At 31.1% G+C, this 20285-nt stretch overlaps 1 protein-coding gene across 1 annotated transcript; it reads left to right on the top strand.

Annotated features, from left to right (window-relative positions):
- Nucleotides 1-200: 200 nt before the first annotated feature.
- On the top strand, nucleotides 201-19992 carry LOC139497470 (uncharacterized). Its single transcript, XM_071285697.1, has 3 exons — nucleotides 201-481; nucleotides 18301-18488; nucleotides 18614-19992. The coding sequence occupies exons 1-3, from the start codon at nucleotides 201-203 to the stop codon at nucleotides 19990-19992; spliced, it is 1848 nt and encodes a 615-aa protein (XP_071141798.1).
- The last annotated feature ends 293 nt before the right edge of the window (nucleotides 19993-20285 follow it).

Below are 20285 nucleotides of genomic sequence, written 5' to 3'. Positions count from 1 at the left end.
AGAGATAAAGAGGAAAAAATATTATCAGAAAAAATTCAGAAATTAGAGGAAAGCATCTTAACAGAGGAAATATTAAATGAAATTGAACACCATAAATCTGATCTTAGAATAATAAGGAAAAAAAAATGAGGGGATACTATATCAGGTCAAAAATGCAATGGATTGAAGAAGGGGAAAAGCCATCTAGTTTTTTTTTGAATATGGAAACTAAACATTTTATAAATAAAACTATCCCCAAACTAGTTAATGAAAAAGGGGAGACAATTTGTAAACAAGATAAAATATTAGAAGAGGCCAAAAATTACTATAAAAAACTGTATACTAAAACAGAAAGCTTGAGTGAAGTAAATCTTAATAGTGAAATACCTGATTCTGATATTAAAAAATTAAATGATACTTTAAAAGAATCTTTAGAAGGGGAGATAACTTATAATGAATTGACAACAGCTATGCGTAGAATGAAAAATGAGAAAAGTCCAGGGTCAGATGGCTTTACAAATGAGTTCTTTAAATTCTTTTGGATAAATGTAGGAAAATTTGTTTTCAGATCTATAATTTATGGTTACAAAAGGGGGAATTATCAATAACTCAAAAACAGGGTATTATTACTTGTTTACCAAAAGGTGATAAACCTAGACAGTTTATGAAAAATTGGCGACCAATAAGTCTTTTGAATACAACATATAAACTAGCATCAAGTTGTATAGCAGAGCGTATGAAATCTGTTCTACCCATTATTATTAGCAATGATCAGACAGGTTTTATTCCTGGAAGATATATTGGAGAAAACACTCGTCTCATATATGATATTTTATTCTATACAGAGGTAAATGATTTGCAAGGTCTTCTTCTCATAGATTTTGAAAAAGCTTTTGATTCGGTATCATGGAAATTCATAAATGAAGTATTAGACTTTTTCAATTTTGGACCCTCTATAAAACTGTGGATAAAGACTTTTTACACAAATATAAGCTCATCAGTATCCCAAAACTGTTTTTTATCAGATTTCTTTCAGATTCAAAGAGGCTGTAGACAAGGGGATCCTTTATCACCTTATATTTTTCTTTTACGTGCTAAAATTCTAGGAATTTTAATCAGAAAAAACAAAGAAATTAAAGGAATTAAAATTGATGACACAGAATATCTTATCTCTCAATACGCAGATGACACATCAATAATACTTGACGGTACACCTGAATCTCTAGATGCATCTCTTCGCTTACTCCAAAAATATGCTGAAATGTCTGGTCTCCATATGAACTTGGACAAAACAAAGGTGGTGTGGATAGGCAAAAAAAAATATAGTCAAGACACAATGTGTGTAAAATGGGGATTGGAATGGGGTTCCAGTAGGTTTACATTACTAGGAATAAACTTTTCTGTCAATTTGCATGAAATGGAACTGTTGAATTATGGTCCAAGAATTAAAGAAATTGAAAATATAATAAAAATTTGGTCTAAACAAACATTAACACCAGTTGGAAAAATAACTATCATTAAGACACTAATTATTTCAAAATTGAACCATCTGTTTTTAACATTACAAGCACCATGCAAAAATACTTTAAAACAACTAACTGACAAAATTTATTCATTTATTTGGGAAAACAAACCTGACAAGATAAAAAGAGAAATATTATGTTCTGAACACAAATTAGGAGGGCTGAAAATGATAGATATTGACAAATATATAAAAGGATTGAAACTAACTTGGATAAGACGGTTGTTGAAAAACAACCCAAAACTAAATAAGCTATTAGAAAGTACTGAAAAAATTAGTATTGAAAACCTTGTTTATTTAGGCCCAACAAAAAGATGTAAAAACCCTTTTTGGGAAGAAGTTTTTAAAGCTTATACAGATTTACAAAATAAATTCATACCAAAAAATGAAGAGGAGTTTTTATCAGATTCGCTCTGGAACAATGAAAACATAAAAATAGGAACAACATCAATTTTCTATAAAGACTGGATAGATAAAGGGATCTTTTTGATAAATGATTTATTAAACGATGAGGGAAAACTAATGACTTTTCAACAATTCCAAAACATTTATAAAATTAAGTCAAACTTTCTTACTTATAATGGGGTCATTTCATCAATAAAATCATATAAAAAGGCTTTAAAAAACTATATATCCATAAACAATTGTTATAAAACACTAGGACCAATTATGCCAAATAATATAAGAATATTTTTTTTATCAAGAAAAGGCTCGAAAGATATGTATAATGTTTTATTTGAAAAAAGCAGTACTAAACTTAGATGTGAAGAAAAATGGTCCTTAACACTCAACAAAAATTTTGATTGGAAAACTGTGCATAATATGTCTTTTTACTCCACAAAAAGCTCAAAACTCCACTGGTTCCAATATAGAATAATACACAGAATATTGGGCACAAATAAATTTTTATTTAAGATAAAAATAAAACAAAGCGATAAATGTACTTTCTGCAGTGAAGTTACTGAAGATATTGAACACATATTTTGGACATGCCATAAAATAGCAGATCTGTGGATAAGACTCATGGACTGGATTTATAACCAAACACAAATAATTATTCCATTTAACATGGATATAATTTTATTCGGAAATTTAGGAAAAACAGAAAATAATAAAATAAAAAACTTAATAATACTTTTATCAAAATTCTTTATCTATAGAACAAAACTGTGTGAAAATCAAGTAAATTTTGCAGGGCTGAAAAACTATCTAAAAGAAAATCTAATACTAGAAAAGAATATATTTTTTAAAACAAAGCCTCTTCACATTGCCAACCTCTACTGGGACCCCTGGCTTCCATTATTACAATAATTTACACTTAAGCAACTTAATTAGCATTACCCTATGTAATGTTATTGTGCATTTTATTTTAGCCTTCTCACACCAACATATATGTTTTTATTTAATATACTGTTATATGTTGTTTATTGTCTTTTGTTTTTGTTTTGTGCCTAAAATGCATATACATTCTCTAATATCTATTTTGTGTTTGTATGAAAACCAACTTTGCAAAATTTATTTAATGTTGTATCTTAAGAAAAAATACTGCTGCCAAATTCCAAATTTCAAGGACTTTCTATTTTTTATTTTTTTTTCTCTAGTTTTTATTTTTTGTTTTTTGTTTTGTATTTGTGTTTTAATTATTTATTATTTTCTCTTCTCTTCTCACATTCTCTCTTAAATAAAATTCTCACTTTATTGATCAATATTGAAATAATTGATACACAATAATATACTGTATATATATTTTGTAATTTTGAGTACTAACAATTACTAACAATTTTTCTAAATATACAATCTAATGTTTAACGAGGCCGGGATAAGGTACTGGTACTTTCTGTATCAAACTAACAAATGTGAAAGTTTTCAATAAAGTATGTATAATTTAAAAAAAAAAAAAAAAACAACAAAAAAACAATTCACAATTTCGTATTGTGCTGTTTTTCACAATTTACGCCCGTTTCGTGTCAGTGACCGATATTACAATTTGACACAGTTTTAAAAGTTTATTGAGCTGTTCCTTCATTTACAATGTTGTGCAAGACTTAACTGTTTATTAAATTCAACAAATGTCAGCAGTATCTTCATTAATTTTATTATTTAACACAACATTTATTTCATATATCAATATACAGCTAGGGAATATTTGTTGTTGACCGAAAATATAAGATACATCGATTTAAACTATGTGAAAAATAAATAATTTTTGTAAGTTACTTTAATTTCCGTGTCTATATTTAATTTACGAGTACACTATATAGAAAAACAGAAAAAGAGAAACGGAAATATACAGGAATACCTAAAGTTTCGTAAGTCATTGCAATGGACCATACATTACTTACATGTCACAATTTTTCATAGCACTCAGCAAGTTTTGAAACGAATATGTGAGATAAAGATCTACTGCATTTGGGCAAATTAAAAATATGTTAAACATCTAACTATTTTATTTTTAACAGATTCACAAGTTTTGAATCTTTTAAACCGTGCATCAATATTTTATTGTTTTTATTTAAATTCCTTATATGTTACGTGTATTGATCATTTATTTGTTTAAATTGTGAAGTATATGACTTTAATAAAATACACGCATTTATATATATATAAGTCGATAAAGTTTGAAACAAATAAACGAAAGATACATCGATGTTGTTTTGATTGAGTGATTTACCTGGTAAAAGGTCTCAACACGGTTTAAAACGAATTAATACCAGTTTGAAATAGTTTAACGGGGGCGTGGCCTATTTGTTTGACGTAACTTACCGCCAACTTGAATTAAATTGAACGACTGCAAGCGAATCTATTTGACTGGCATTAAAATGATTTGATATGCATTGAAACAAATTAAAAATGATTTTCAATTTTTGTCAATCTTTATCAAATGACGATTAATCTCATTTAAACAGCTTTAATGCGTTTTTGTCTGATCAAGTTAAATTCGGGTTACTAGTGTAAAGGGTGCCATAAACAGTTTTGTATAAAAAAAAAAGTAGGGGTTATTCCCCGACTAAAATAACCATGGAGGGAAACCGCTGTGTATTTATTTAATTGTTAAAAAAGTATCATGTTTTTAATTTGATTGTAATAAATACAGAAAAGGGACAAAAGACGTTTAGGGCAAAAAAAACAAAGGATTTCATGTAATTAACAATTGCATTTACCATATGTCAGCAACATGTCGTTCAATGTTTTCTTATTTTGTTAAGTATAAAGAAACCAGTGGTTTACACTCAACAAACATATATACCAATCTCTTATTTATGATTCAACTGCGGACTCTTGTTAAACTTTGAACCAGCAAAATCAAAATTTAGCAGAAATTATGCATGACATACTGAATTCAATAATTTACTTGTCTTGTAATGCTGTGTCAATATTTATCTGTGTTTATCAAGATGTCATCATAAATACAATATCAAGCACTTTTTTAGTTAAGAAATACAATCTTTATCTTTTTATGACTATCTATGACACTGAAAATGTATATAGCATGACACGACAGAATAGTTGTATTTTTAGAAAATGTTCCTAAAACCAATAAAGTTGTCTCATTGGCAATCATGCTACATCTCATTGTATTTATATAGAAATGACTTGAAATGACTTGATTTGGTCACTAAGACATTACATATGTTTAACAAACAGAATGCAATATTTACAGTGTAATTCATATTTCCCCCTTAAAAATGACATGTCCTTCCTTCTGAATATACCCAAAAAAGTTTCTGTCCTCTTTGAAATATCTACTAAAAAGTATATGTCCGTTGTGTTTTCTGTGCTGTTATTTGTCTGTTTGTGTTTTTAATTTTAGCCACGGCGTTGTCAGCATATTTTTAATCTCTGAGTATCTTTCGTCCCTCTTTTATTATTTTGAACGAAAATGATTAGACTAATAATTGTAATCGAGACTTACAGAAACGCTTATATACTATTGTATGTCTTCACAATAAACGTGTATTGATAACTCTATTTTTTGAATATTTGTAACAAAGAAATACATTTTCTTTTTATTAATCTTGAGTGTATTGTCCAACGTGCATGTATCGTCCCTTATCTGTGCGTGTCTTCACATTTGTGTAAATAAAAATAAATGTTTGTGTTAATTTTGTCCAGTAAATGACTAATTATAATTAGTTCGCCGATTACAAACAGTCCAGTTTGCAGTGGACATTTTTGAAACGACCACGAATGAAAACAAATTTGAACTAAAAAATTAATTTACTTGGCTATATTCATAAAAAAAGAAGCATTGTCATCTGTGACTCATGCAGAAATTTTTCACCACCAAACTTCTCAATGTATATTAGGTGTTTTAACGCCACTTTAAGGCACCATATTTAGGCTATTTCGAGGAGGTCAGTTTTTATTGGTGGAGGAAGCCATGTAATTCGATAGGAAAATTGACAATCCTAGCTATTTAAAGTCAATTAAAATTGGATTCGGGTGCACCGACACAGGCAGGATTCGAACTCACGACCCCAGTGTTGACTTGCTCGCGATTACAGGTGTAACTAGTTACCCCCGCAGCCCCTCCTGAATGTATTGGGGTTTCCATCATGTAATATTGAATTGAAGGTTGGCAAAATGTAATCATAATAAACATGTTCATCCCCTGTGTTTTGTTGTTTTAGTGGCTTGCTGTAGATTTAACCTTACTGTCAGAGCACTATATATGAGAACCCTGTTTAAATGATTTCTTTAGCCTAGGTTTTTTTCGGATATGTCTCCTTGAATATTATGGAACTGATGAAATGACTTTCGTACATCTTGGATGCATGATTTTTTTTATTAATTGTTAGTGGCTTTGAACTATCTATCAGTTAACCGCAAGAACTCTCAGATATGTTCCTAGTGTTTCTTTGTTGTTGGAACGTAAAAATACCCGACAACATCCACTTGGATTTGTGTCCATATGATGAGTTAAGCCTTTTTCAAGTGATTTTTATTGTTTGTTCGTATGTTGTACTGTTATACCACTTTCCCATGTTAGGGGAGGGTTGGGATCCCGCCAACACGTTTAACCCCGCCAAATTATGTATGTTTGTATCTGTCCCAGGCCAGGAGTTTGTAACTCGGTTGTTGCCGTTGGATTAAGTCTTACATATTTGTTTTTCGTTCATTTTTTTTATATGAATAAGGCCGTTAGTTTTCTCGTTTGAATGATTTTACATTGTCATTTCGGGGCCTTTAATAGCTGACTATGCGGTATCGGCTTAACTCATTGTTGAAGGCCGTACGGTGACCTCTAGCTGTTAATTTTTGTGTCATTTTGGTCTTTTGTGGAGAGTTTTCTCATTGGCGATCATACCACTTCTTCTTTTTTTGTATATCAAATCATTAATAAGTATTGTTCCAAAAAAAATTAAAAAAGTCATATGTCGGAAACTGTAGTCAACTACCAATTATATTTTGGACACTTTTGATATATGCAATATATTCGAATATCTCACTATTTGCTTGTTTCCTTCATATATTCCATACATTAATTCAGTGTTTGAATAAATGAAATTCTAGCTAACTACTATGATTTCAAAACGTTTGAATTTTTTTTAATACCTTTAAAATAGCGCGCTACTCTTCAATGAATAGTTTGCGTATAACATGGTACATTTTCAAAGTAATCAATTATATTCTATGTATTTTTTTATTTTTTGTATGAAAGTAGTATGCTGGTTATCATATGGTAAAAGAGGTTGAGCAAATAAAGGTGATATTCAAAACTAGTTATGTTTGGATTTTAGTGAAAAATCTCTAAAAAGCTTCAGTTAATGACATCAGGATAATATATTTGATAAAGATTTTTAAAACCCTGACTAAAATCGTTACACTTGTCACTTATTTTAACTGTATTGTATTTCTAAAACGTTTGCAACATTATGAAAAAAACCGGCAATTTGGAAAGCCGCTTAAAACAAACCTAAAATTTATCGCCTCTCAAAAATAACTGCAATGCGTTATTGTTATTTTCTCCGTTTGTTTTTGTCTCTCAAGAAATCATAAAAGAATAACACGAATATAAGGCTGTTAAATAAAACTTATTCATAAAAAACAGAATATCTTGATGATCGGGAGAGTTGAATACATCATCCAATGCCTATCATCTTTGCTAGATAAAAGAAAAAGATTAAAAAGTTAAAAAAAATCAAACATATAATCTTTTCTGATATCTATTAAATTATGATACTACATATAATGTAGCCAAATACGTTATCTAATGTTTTAGAAGAGTATCAATTATGAGGCGGATACAAAATTAATCAAGTTGTCGAAATTGCAAAGTTAAGGTATGTGGATAACTAGTTCAGTGATAATGGACGTCATTCTAAACTCTAAATTGTACACAAGAAACTAAAATTAAAAATAATACAAGACTAACATTGGACAGAGGCTCCTGACTTGGGATAGGCGCAAAAATGCGACGGGGTTAAACATGTTTATGAGATTTCAACCCTCCCCCTATACCTCTAGTCAATGTAGAAAAGTAAACGCATTACAAACCATTCCGCTGTTTATACAAAAAGAGAATGAAATATACTCAAGGGACACTTGAACGCATAAGACGAAAATAAACTGACATCACAGCATCATGGCACAAAACATAAAAAAAACCAACAAAAAATCGAAAACAAAAATAAACAAAACAACACAACACAGAAAACTAAAAACTGAGTAACATGAAACCAATTAAAAACCAGATATGTTCTCTGGAAAACGGCACATGAATTCACATCTATGAAGACTTCATTCATTTCCTAACTGTTTGCAATCAGGCATGCTCGACCACAGAGATGACTGGGTTACAGCAATATGACGATCCCTTTGGTTAATTTCGTCCGACTATAAAACTTGGAAAGTATATTTTTTGGCTAGACAAAAAATGTCTATTCCTGTCAACATACATTCATTTTCAAGAGGCAGCCAATACAACTGTAATTAATCCCGGTTGATCAACATTTTTGAACCTCACTATTTTACCACTTGTTAGTTAATTCTCGTCCTGAATATGAATCAAATATTAGTCACTGGATATCATGTAAGTAAAAGACAATCAGTTGATAGAACAACTATCGTTTCTTGCAAATTTATCAGTGCAGGCGGTAGGTTAATGTATGAAAATGACATAGTTATCAAACGAAATGTTATGATCATAAATAGCTATATGGTACTGTTATGTACTTCATTATACAGTTGAAAGCATAAATAATAATGTTTTGTAGTACATGTATGGCTAGTACTTGGATTATGTGTGGTGTCTGTGACTTCCGGAACAAAAAGCAATCCTCGGTTGTGTGGTGTTCAGAATGTGACGAGGGACTTTGTGGCGAGTGTAAAGAACACCATGGTGCATCGAAATCAACTAGAAACCATGACATTATTTCAATTACAGAATATCACAAGCTACCAACAAATGAGTTATCGATAATGCAAACATGGCCACAACACAAAGAACGATATCAAATATTCCGTAAGAAACATGATTGCCCGTGCTGTAGAAGAAGTGTTATAGAGACACATAATGATTGTAATGATTTGACAGCAATAGATGACATTGTTCAAAATGTTAAGTCATCGAATGCGTGGTTAGAGGTAGAGTAAATGATGATCCAAATGTTGGAAAATGTACAAAGAATTCGAAATGACAGCACTGAAAATTTGAAATGTCTACAGGACCAGAGGGTTAAGATTGAACGTGATATTAAGCAGATCAGGAAAAAAATCAATGACCATTTGGACAAAGTGAAAGAGAAGATGATAAAAGAATTATACGCAAATAAAGAAAATGAAAGCAAGAGAATTAAGCAGATGTTGTGGGAGATTAATGACATTGGAAAAGGGATGTCTGACCTACAGGTTAACCAAAATACCATCAAACAACATGCGTCCGATTTACAACAGAGATGGGTCCGATTACTTTCAATGTAATTGATTAAATTACAATTACTTTGTCATTTGTACGATTAAATTAAATTAATGATTACATCATTTCTGAAAGTGTCTGATTAAATTAATGATTACATTGCCAAAGTAATCATGATTACATCTGATTACAATGAATTTAAAAATGTAACTATTTGAATGATGTGAATGAATTAAGGTTTGATACAACTATAGCACTTTTTAGAAAGGATTTTGTTAAATATATACCGGTATATATATATATGATAACTTCGTCTATTTAATAAACCACAAAAGTGCACTACATACATACATAAACATTGTGTCACTGGTCATTAATTAATCATCCATCATTAATCTCTGAATTATTTAGACTTCAATTGAATATACTTTAAAAAGAGTTTGCTGTTTGTCTTCTGACCTCTTCTAGACTTTATATGAATTTAAAGGTGCTGGTTATGGAAGTTAGAAATGGATGAAATGAAGTTACCAGTTGACAACTATGTCAAATTTTGATAGAATTGTTTAATCAAATTGTAAACAAAATACAAGTACTATAAATCAAAGCATTTATGTCCAGTTAAAGTACATACACAAATTTGCCTTTTCTTAACAAGATATTTGTCCAACTTTTAATTAAGTTTGTGCTAATTAGATAAATTTTCTCATGTCTGATTAATCTTTTATCATATGTATTGTCCTACAGCTATACTCAATTAGAAATTGCAATAAAAACAAACCTTAATTTGTTTCCTACCTGTCAATTCAAAGTTGACAAAAATCACAATGTAAACAAAATATTTTACTTCAGGGTTAAAAAAGTATTATTATACTTAAATATAACAATTTTTATCAAATATACATATGAACATCTTTAAATTATGAATAAATGTACAATAACTTTTACTACATGTACTAAGTAAGACAAGAGACATCAAATTGTATTATATGTCTCTTCTTTAGGTTAATTAATGATGACTTTTCAATACTGTAACAGTTTATTTTTTATTAAAGTATACCAATCAAGTAGCATACTATAATTAAACCAAACTATTTTAACATGTTAAATATCTATTAAATAAGAATAACAAAAAAGGATCATTTATTGACCATAAACACATTTCAAGTTTTTTTCATTGTTATCAAAAACTAATCAGGATTACAGGGTATTTTGAAAAATAATTGATTAAATTAAATTACATGTAATCAGATTTTTGGCTGATCAATGATTACAATGATTACTTGAAAAATTGTAATCAATTACAGCTGATTAACGATTACAATTACAATTACCCCAAGTCTCATTTACAAGCATTTTTATCATTAAAGCACATTGAAAAAAGAGGTTTTAGACAAAGAAAAATGTATTCAGTCCGTCCTTGATGGCGAGGGCATCAATATTATAACTCTTTCTTTACTTATCAATAAAGAAATCAAAAAAATTTGCAGAGCTGCTAGTTTTGGGTCCATCAGTGTTGAGTCATCGTCGTGCAAAGTTGTTATTGGCTGTAACAAAAGCAAACAAGCTCAGATGATCGTACCTATTTCAATTTCCAAATGCATTGATGATATCAATCTGAGCAACAAACTGCAAATAAATTTGAAAACTGCCGTATTTGTTACAGGTTGTGCAATTCTGCTAAATGGGAAGATGGTGTTCTGTGATTATAATAATCGAAATTTAATTGGGTTGAAAAGCAACGGTACGCATCAGTTTGAAATTCGGCTTGATACATTCGCATTTGATTTGGCATATTCTAAAAGAGAAAATGCTATAACCGTTAACAGTGGTTATAATGGAAAGATTATTCACATTATTGACACTAACAGCAGAAAGATCAAGAGATATAAACGAACTAGTTCATATCCATATGGGATAACACTGAAAAAAAAAATGCCCTTGTCTACTGTAAAGGAGGTATAGGGATAGTTGATGTTCAGTTGAATGATGAATCAGAAAAGGCTCTTGTTCAATTTAATATGCCACACTATTCGAATGTGTCAGTATATGGTGACAATATATATTGTAAAAATAAAGACAACAATTCTCTTACATGCTATGATATGCATGGAAATCTAAAATGGGAATTTAAGGATACATAAAATCTGCAATATCCACAGGGTATATCTGTAGACAACAATGAAAACTTTTATGTTTCCAGTAGTGGTACAGACAGCGTTGTCATCATTAACCCCGATGGAAAGCGTTGCAGAACGATATGGTCCTCTCGTGATGGCCTTAGTATTCCACGTGCATTGCATTTCGAACCAACAAATAACAAGTTATAAGTTGCAAATGAAACTGAGTTTCTATTTTACTATTTCCTTTTACGGATGAAAAGGAAATAGTACATCTAAATCACCAGCCAATTGAGAGATCATAAAACAAATCAGTCAAAATCGTGTATATTATTATACTGTACAGGACTATTTTGTTTGCAAAATACTTCAAACTTTTCTTACAAAGAGTAAAACGACGGGTGCCTCTAGAAGAGCAGAGTAGTCTACGTTTTATCCCAGATTACCTTAGACCACCAAAGGGTTTTAATGGGGTTCATTTGCTCAATCTTTAATTTTGTATGTAGTATATGTTTGCGGAGGCTGTTCAGTCATCGTCATTGATGTTACCTTGGCATTTTTCATATTATCTCAACATTAGTTTGGAATGACCCTAGGTATCTTATTTTAGATACCTCTTGTTGTTTTATGATGACGCTGTCTGATTGGTGTGTATACTTATATGTAGAATTTAGCAGAAAGTTAAAGGAGTTGAACATATAATGGTGATAATTACTCTTAACTTCAGTAAATTGGCAATGTCATGGCAATACACAAAAAGTTTACAAAACAGTGCACTATACATAAAACTATACAGACTGTGTGACGCAAACTCTTAAATTTGGGTGTGATCTCAGTTTTCTAGGATCTTAATAAGTTATGTTTGGATTTTGTGAGAAATCCCTTAAAAGCTAAAACTGATAACATTGAAATAAGACAACTAAAGTTATTACAAACCTGACTAAATAAACGTTTTACTCGTCTCTTATTTTATGAAGCTGTATTGTATTACTTAAACGTTTGCAACCATTCGAAAAGAATCGACAATTTGTAAAAATTGTCAAAACAAACCTTAAACTTATCTAGTTTGTATCTTCTCTCGTAAAGCACTGAAATGTTTTATGTTGTTTTTATCCGTTTTGTTGTCCCCAGAAAACCACAGAGAATAACACGAATATTCAGCTGTTAAATATAGTTTATTTATAAATAAACAGCGTATCTTGATGACAGTGACAGTTGAATACATTCATTTAACGGCTATCATCATGGATAAATAAAGGGAAAGATTTAAATGTAAAAAAAAAAATCAATAGGTCAGACGCACTCAATTCAGATCAGAAAAATATAATCTATTCTGATATCTGTTAAATTGTGATACTATATTTAGTGTTATCAAATACGTTATCTAATGTTAAGAGTATCCATTATGGGGCGGATACAAAATTAATCAAGGATATAAGAAGTTGCAGAAATGGCAAAGTAAAGGTATGTGGATTACGTTGTTTGCAAATCCGCTTTGCAAATCTACACTTAACGACAGTTAATTAACATGTACGTTAAAATTAGAATACGAGAACCAAATATACTGGCATTGCCAAAGATATTAATACAACGATACGTGTCCTATGCTATAGAAATTATTTTTTATAGTTGTTTATTGAATAACACCTGCAAGTAAAATAAATAAAGATAGGATCAGTTGTTTTAATGTCTAAGTAATATTCCATTGCTGTCATACAAATGATTTCCATCTTATTTTATTCTAAACGTGCAGAGTTTATAAAATTGCCAGATCTTGTAACATGTGTACGTATTCTAAATGTCAACACATACCGATATCTTTCAAGTCTTTTAATGAATCAGGCAAATTGAATTTAGAAAATTCTCAAAACATGTCTGAAAAAATCTGACCGACCTACTTACCCTATTTTAAAGGTATTCCAATCCGGAGTTAACATGGTTGAACTTTCGTTTCTTGGTATCAGGTAAATGAAGAAATATCTAGATACATTTCTGTTAGAAGGATAACAAATTACGGAGTTAATTTCTAGTGCATTTCAATCAAATTATATCTTGAATCACCAAACACAGGGAAAGAAAAAAAAAAATGTTATATTTACCAGTATGCACTAAACATTCTGAACGTGAATTAATGTAAGGTTGAACGGGTGTGCGCATGTCATGTTGTCTCCACTGCCTCATTCCTAGGTAGATTGGTACTCAAATGATAAAAATATGTATCAGAAATAAATCAATTCAACAATAGTTTACCAATGCTTTAATCTAAAAACATCGATGAGGAACAGGTCAATCAACAATCAAGGTAACAAACAATACCCGTTGATATAGTATGGACTCTAAAAATCAACGAGGTTGTGTGCGGAGACTTATAAGTGTAAAGTAAATAAGTTATAACATTAGATAAAAATGTTTACTGGGATCATTTGTTTGCATTCAAAATAAACATATTACTTTAAAAAGACAAATAACAAATCCGGTCGGATAACAATATTGTATCTAAGGTAACAGGTATGCCAATTATTCATCAGTATCTTAACGCCTTGGTTTTACATACGGAAATAAAAATACAGAATGATTTATTTTATCAAATATCAAACAGCCGAAGGTCACCAATGGGTCTTCAATGTAGCTAGAAACTCCCGCAACCGTAGGCGTCCTTTAGCTGACCTCTTATTAAATATGTATACTAGTACAATGATAAAGGACGTCATACTACACTCTGAATTATACACAATAAACTAAAATTAAAAATCATACAAGACTAATAAAGGCCAGATGCTCCTGACTTGGGACAGGCGCAAAATTGCGGCGGGGTTAGACATGTTTTATGAGATCTCAAACCTCCCCTATACCTCTGGCTAATATAGAAAATTAAACGCATAACAATACGCACATTAAAATTCAGGTCAAGAGAAGTCCGAGTCCGATGTCAGAAGATGTAACAAAAGAAAATAAATAAAATGACAATAATACATAAATAACAACAGACTACTAGCAGTTAACTGACATGCCAGCTCCAGATCTCAATTAACCTGATTGAAAGATTATGTCTTCGTCATATGAATATCAGGTACAATCCCTCCCGTTAAGGGTTAAGTATTATACTATCATCAAATATATGAGAAGAACATAACCCGTGTCATGCCAACAACTGTTTTTTAAATAAATGTGTTTAGTTCCGATGCAAAGACACTATACGTGAATCAATATTAAAGCCAAAATATGCAATCTTTAATGACCTGACAACAGTATCGTAACCATACTCATTCTTAATAAGTCTGTTTAAAGGTTTTGTAAGCTTTCGAGGTAAATACTGACATTTTTGTACTTTATAAAAAATATTACCATGAATGATTGGATATGAAATACCTGAACGTATAAGATGTCTGCATGTTGAGTTATATTTACGAATTATTTCCTTATACCGATGATACAATTTAGTAAATGTTTTGACTAGTTTGTAATATCGAAAACCCCGGTGTAATAATTTTTCAGTAATACAGAAAGTTCTCTCGCTAAAATCTAAAACGTTGTTACATACACGAGCATATAGTTTAATATGAGGCAGGCATTACCTGTGAAAGGGAACGAAGTCTGTTTGATCTATTTTTAATTCAAATATATTATAACTTCAAAATCTGTTAAAAAGGAAACAGAAATACCGTTATGTTTCCGATTTTGGTTCTGTTGTTAGAGATTTTAGTTGTGACGTTATTTAAGTTATGACGTTATATTCAATGTAAACAAATTAACGCTATCTCAAAGTCCCATGACAAACGAGAACGGAATAAGGAAGAAGATTTCTCCGCATAAGCGGGGAAAAAAAAGTGCGAAAAAAGTTAACGATTTTGAGTTCATTAGAAGAATGACTTTTTTGCGGGAAATCTAAAAAAAATCATTTATTTTTTATTTTTTTTATTGATACCGTAATATGGGAAATTAATGGAAAAAAAACCGATAAACTGTATGTTCAAATATTTACAGTTTATCTCCTATCGATTCAATATTTGATTATTGGCGTCGTTGCCATATCCAGACTCTGAAGTGTAAAACATATTGTTTTGATCTATTTCTTTAAAAAAATCGATCATTCCAGAACTTGTTCAAACTGAACTTTTAATAAAGAATAAAAAAACTGATTTATGACAATTCATAAATATATTTATATTGTTTATACACAAACAAGATTTATTTGACATTGTCGGATAATATTTTTAATTTCAGATTTAGAGTAGCTACACCAGTCTTGATAATCTAATAATAAATAAATCCTACAATTTTAATGCTTTTTTGATTGGGTTTCATTACTACATATTTGACATAGATAATCTACTACTTGAGTATTCATACAAAATAAACTCTTTTTTGGCATTTAACTGTAATAATTGCGCTGCACAAATGCGCATTTCGACCACAAATGCCTCTACGGGGACGAACAAGATATTTGAAAGTTCCATATCTTATTAAACATGTCGAACAAATAAAAAAAAAACCAAAAACACAGACAATAATTGTGTAGTGATTTAAATATCAGCTGTATTTGTATGAGGCTAGGAAACAAGGTGTATGCGAGCTTCTAGCGATTCATATTGTCTTTATCCTGCAATTAATTCTGTATATTATTTGTGTTTTAAAAGACACAAAAACACATGTTTTGCATGTATTTTCGATTTGAAATCCTTTGAGGCCCCGTGCAGTAATATTTAATAGTTATCCCATAAGGACGCGGTGTGTCAGTGTAAGATCATCCCGATGGCCGAAATCGCCCCACTCTTGTGACCGACTCGCCCAACTTTAAAAAAGTGTAAAATCAAATTGAACAATCAGTCTGACAACTCATTTATTTAACGAAAAGGGTTTAAACCCCACTGAATAAAGGTCTGCCAACTCGCCCCAGTTATAAAAATATCTTGCTTCCTTTAAGTATATTAATTTTCTTACAGTTCGTATCCAGTCGTCCTGGTTAAGTGGTATGTGTCGTGGCTTGATATGCTAAAGGTCTTGAGTTCGAATCCCAGCATATACACTGGATTTTTTCTACGTGAATTTTGATAGATAGTCTTCTATGTATAATTAATTATAAGTTTTATACTGGATTTGACATTCCCGCCAAAATGTTACAGAACAAAGGAAAGCATGCATAACAAAGAAACTTAAACTGGGGTGATCTGGTAGGAGTGATCCGGCTCAGATCACCCCTGTTAGAACAAAGGAGCTGGGATGTAAGATACAGTAACCACACATTCAGCTGAAGACAGGTGCGCAAAAAAGAATCTGGAATTGTCAACAATATACATCGCTCAAGGCAAATAATTAGTTATTTTAACATAACGAATAATTTCAACATTTAAAACAAATAACAAAATATTGTCCAATTTGAAACAGGAGTGTGTGAGTTGTCCTACGCTTCAGACTCGACATTCACTAAACATGCATGCTGAAATTGACATGGTTGTATTTGTTACACAATCAAACACATTTAAGTTTTGAAATCGATAGTTGTTCATGTGTGTATGTTATTAGAAAATTGGTGTGATTCTTATTGCTCTAAAGAAATGATTGAAAACAAACAGAACGTATAAAAGTAATTGTTAATTCGCAATTAATACGTCATTGGAATGCAACTGCAATACACATTCTAAGGTCAAGCAGGTTCATTCAAAACTCAGTCCGGCAGTGGGCGGAACTTTATAGCGATGTCTGTATAGTATACAGATACAACATAGCGATATCTGTAAAGCTGTATCTGTATAGTAGAACACCCAATTGCAGGATAAATATAAGTATCGTAATAGATTACTGGTCTAGCAGTTCATTATCCGAGTATTACCTAGTTTGTGCAATAAAATATGCGGTCCTTATTTCTCTTCAAGATGGTCATTTTGATCGCTTTTGTCCTTTTAGTGATGCCAAAATATTTTTAATTCGAAAATTATTAAACAAAAGAAGAGCTTAAAAAAGAAAAAATGATAATGAATGTGGTTAAAATCTGACAAATAACCTGAGCCATAAATAAGTTAGTAATGATTTCTGAATTACTATTATTCATTATTTGTGTTGAAATTCAGTTTGGACCGATGTTTAACTAAAAGTTTGTTTTGCGTAATTCATTTTAGCTGCAACCCCTGTGACCCCTTTTTGGTTATTTGCCATATTAATCGTAGATTGCAGCTTAAGATTTCCTTAAGATTAAATGTCGTTAAAAGCACACAGTTTCGACAATACGTATACATCCAAATTGTTGGTTATGGAGCCTTTGATGTTCACTTATAAAACAATCATTTATTCCCTAGCACTTGGGCCTTTGGAATAGATCAATTTAAGAACCTTTTAATTTTTTTTATTATTATAATTATTGTGAAAGAAAAGGCAATATTTGGCAAACATAGATCACGGCGGAAAATCAACGTGGGTAATTTGCATAACTAGGTCAGTAGTCCCATTAAATAACGACATTGTAACCAAGTGATGCATTAACTAAAATGAATGCCAGGAAATAGCATACACTGATAATATCGTTAGTTGTTTACATATTTGATGAAAAAAAAACATCATAAATAATCTACAGAAATCAAGTTTGCTCATGTAACAACTACTGGACAAAAAAAAAAAAAAAGGCATGACGTTGTCCGTGGTAGTGGGTGGCACCAACACCCGTGGCATATTATTTTAACGACCAATCATAATCCAATCGAAATCCGTGAACTATGACCAGCCGACCATAATCATCCAAATGAAAAAATATATCATATTTACATTTTGTTTGTTAAGTTACAACTACAGTGTCACCCATTTGTAAAATTTAAGACTCATTTATTTTGTAGAATGGCGAGTAATTGGACTGTTTGTGGTGTATGTAATTTCCGAAACATCAACACAGCATCAGAAGTGTGGTGTTCAGAATGTGACGAGGGACTTTGTGGCGAGTGTAGAGAGCACCATGGTGCATCAAAATCAACTAAGAACCATGACACTATTTCAATTACAGAAATCAGAAGCTACCAACAAATGTGTTAGAGATAACACAAACATGTCAAAAACACAAAGAACACTATCAAACATTCTGTAAGAAACATGATTGCCCGTGCTGTAGGAGGTGTGTAATTGAGACACATAATGATTGTAATGATTTGACAGCAATAGAGGACATCGTCAAAAATGTCAAGTCATCGAATGCGTGGTTAGAAGTAGAGCAAATGTTGGTCCAAATGTTGAAAAATGTACAAAAAATTCGTAACGATCGCATAGAAAATTTAAAATGTCTACAGGATCAGAGGGTAGAGATTGAACGTGATATAAACCAAACCCGGAAAATGATCAACGACCACTTAGACAAACTACAGGACCAAATAATGAAAGAATTATATGCTAATGAAGAAAATGAAAGCAAGAAAATAAAGCTGTTGTTGTGTGAGATTGAAGACATTGAAAAGAGAATTTCTGACCTCCAAGGTAACCAAAATAACATAAGGCAACATGCATCAGAACTTCAAACATTTTTAGCATTAAAGCACATTGAAAAAGAGGTTTCTGACAAAGCAGAATGTATACAGTCCGTCCTTGAGAACGAGGACATGAAGATAAAAACACTGGCTTTGGAGGTTAACAAAGACGTACAAAACATTTGCAGGGCTGATTGTTTTGGGTCCGTTAGTGTTGATTCAAAATCGTGCAAAGTTGTTATTGACAGTAACAAAAACAAAGAAGCTCAGATGATGATACCAAGTTTAATTTCAAAATGCATTGATGATATCAAACTAAGCAACAAAATGCAAATTAATTTGCAATCTGCGGGAAGAGTTACAGGTTGCGAAATTCTACCAAATGGCAAGATGATGTTCTGTGATTATAGTAAAGGAAAATTAATTATGTTGAAAAGCAACGGTATGCATGAGTTTGAAATAAGGCTAGATACACCCGTATTTGATTTAACATATTTTGAAAGAGAAAATTCCATTGCCGTTACCAGTGGTTTTGGTTCAAATGTTATTCACATTATTGACCACCCTAATAGCAGAACAATCAAGAGAACTATACAAAGTAGTTATACTCCATTTGGTATAGCACTGAATAAAACTGTCCTGGTATACTGTAAGTCAGGTAAAGGAATAATGGAAGTTCAATTGAATGGTGCATCAGAAAAGGCACTTGTTCAATTTAAGATGCCACCCTATTCGTATGTTGCTGTGCATGGTGACAATATGTATTATACAAATAAAGAGAACCATTCTGTAACATGCTATGCTATCCATGGAAATCTTAAATGGGAATTTAAGGATACACAAAAGCTGCGATATCCACAGGGCATATCTGTAGACAACAATGGAAATGTGTATGTTGCCAGTAGGATTACAAGCAGTATGGTTATCATTTCCCCTGATGGAAAACGTTGCAGAACAATATTGTCCTCTCGTGATGGCCTTAGTTATCCGTGTGCATTGCATTTCGAACCAAAAAGTAACAAGTTGTTAGTTGCCAATGACAACAAGATCGCATTTCTATTTGATGTTTCCTAAAACAACTACTGTGAATTTTTAACTCTGAACCTATTTGTTATATATTCGTATGTTACTATATTATGTATATACAGATAATTATATCCAGATTAGTATGAACCGTCTGGAATATATGTAAATAGTTAAATGAAGTAAAAAAGATGCATGGCATTTCTCTATTTAATAAAATTTTTTTTTTTAAATTAAATGAAAGCTCATTTATCTAGTATAACTATGTATTGTATGAAATTATGTAATAAATTGAAAAAAAATATGACAAAACTTTATCCAAAAATGCATTCAACTTCGTACTT

The sequence above is a fragment of the Mytilus edulis genome, chromosome 12, assembly GCF_963676685.1.
Source record: "Mytilus edulis chromosome 12, xbMytEdul2.2, whole genome shotgun sequence".
NCBI lineage: Eukaryota > Metazoa > Mollusca > Bivalvia > Mytilida > Mytilidae > Mytilus > Mytilus edulis.
Note: the sequence above shows the minus strand (reverse complement) of the source record. Positions and strands in the feature narration are given on the sequence as shown.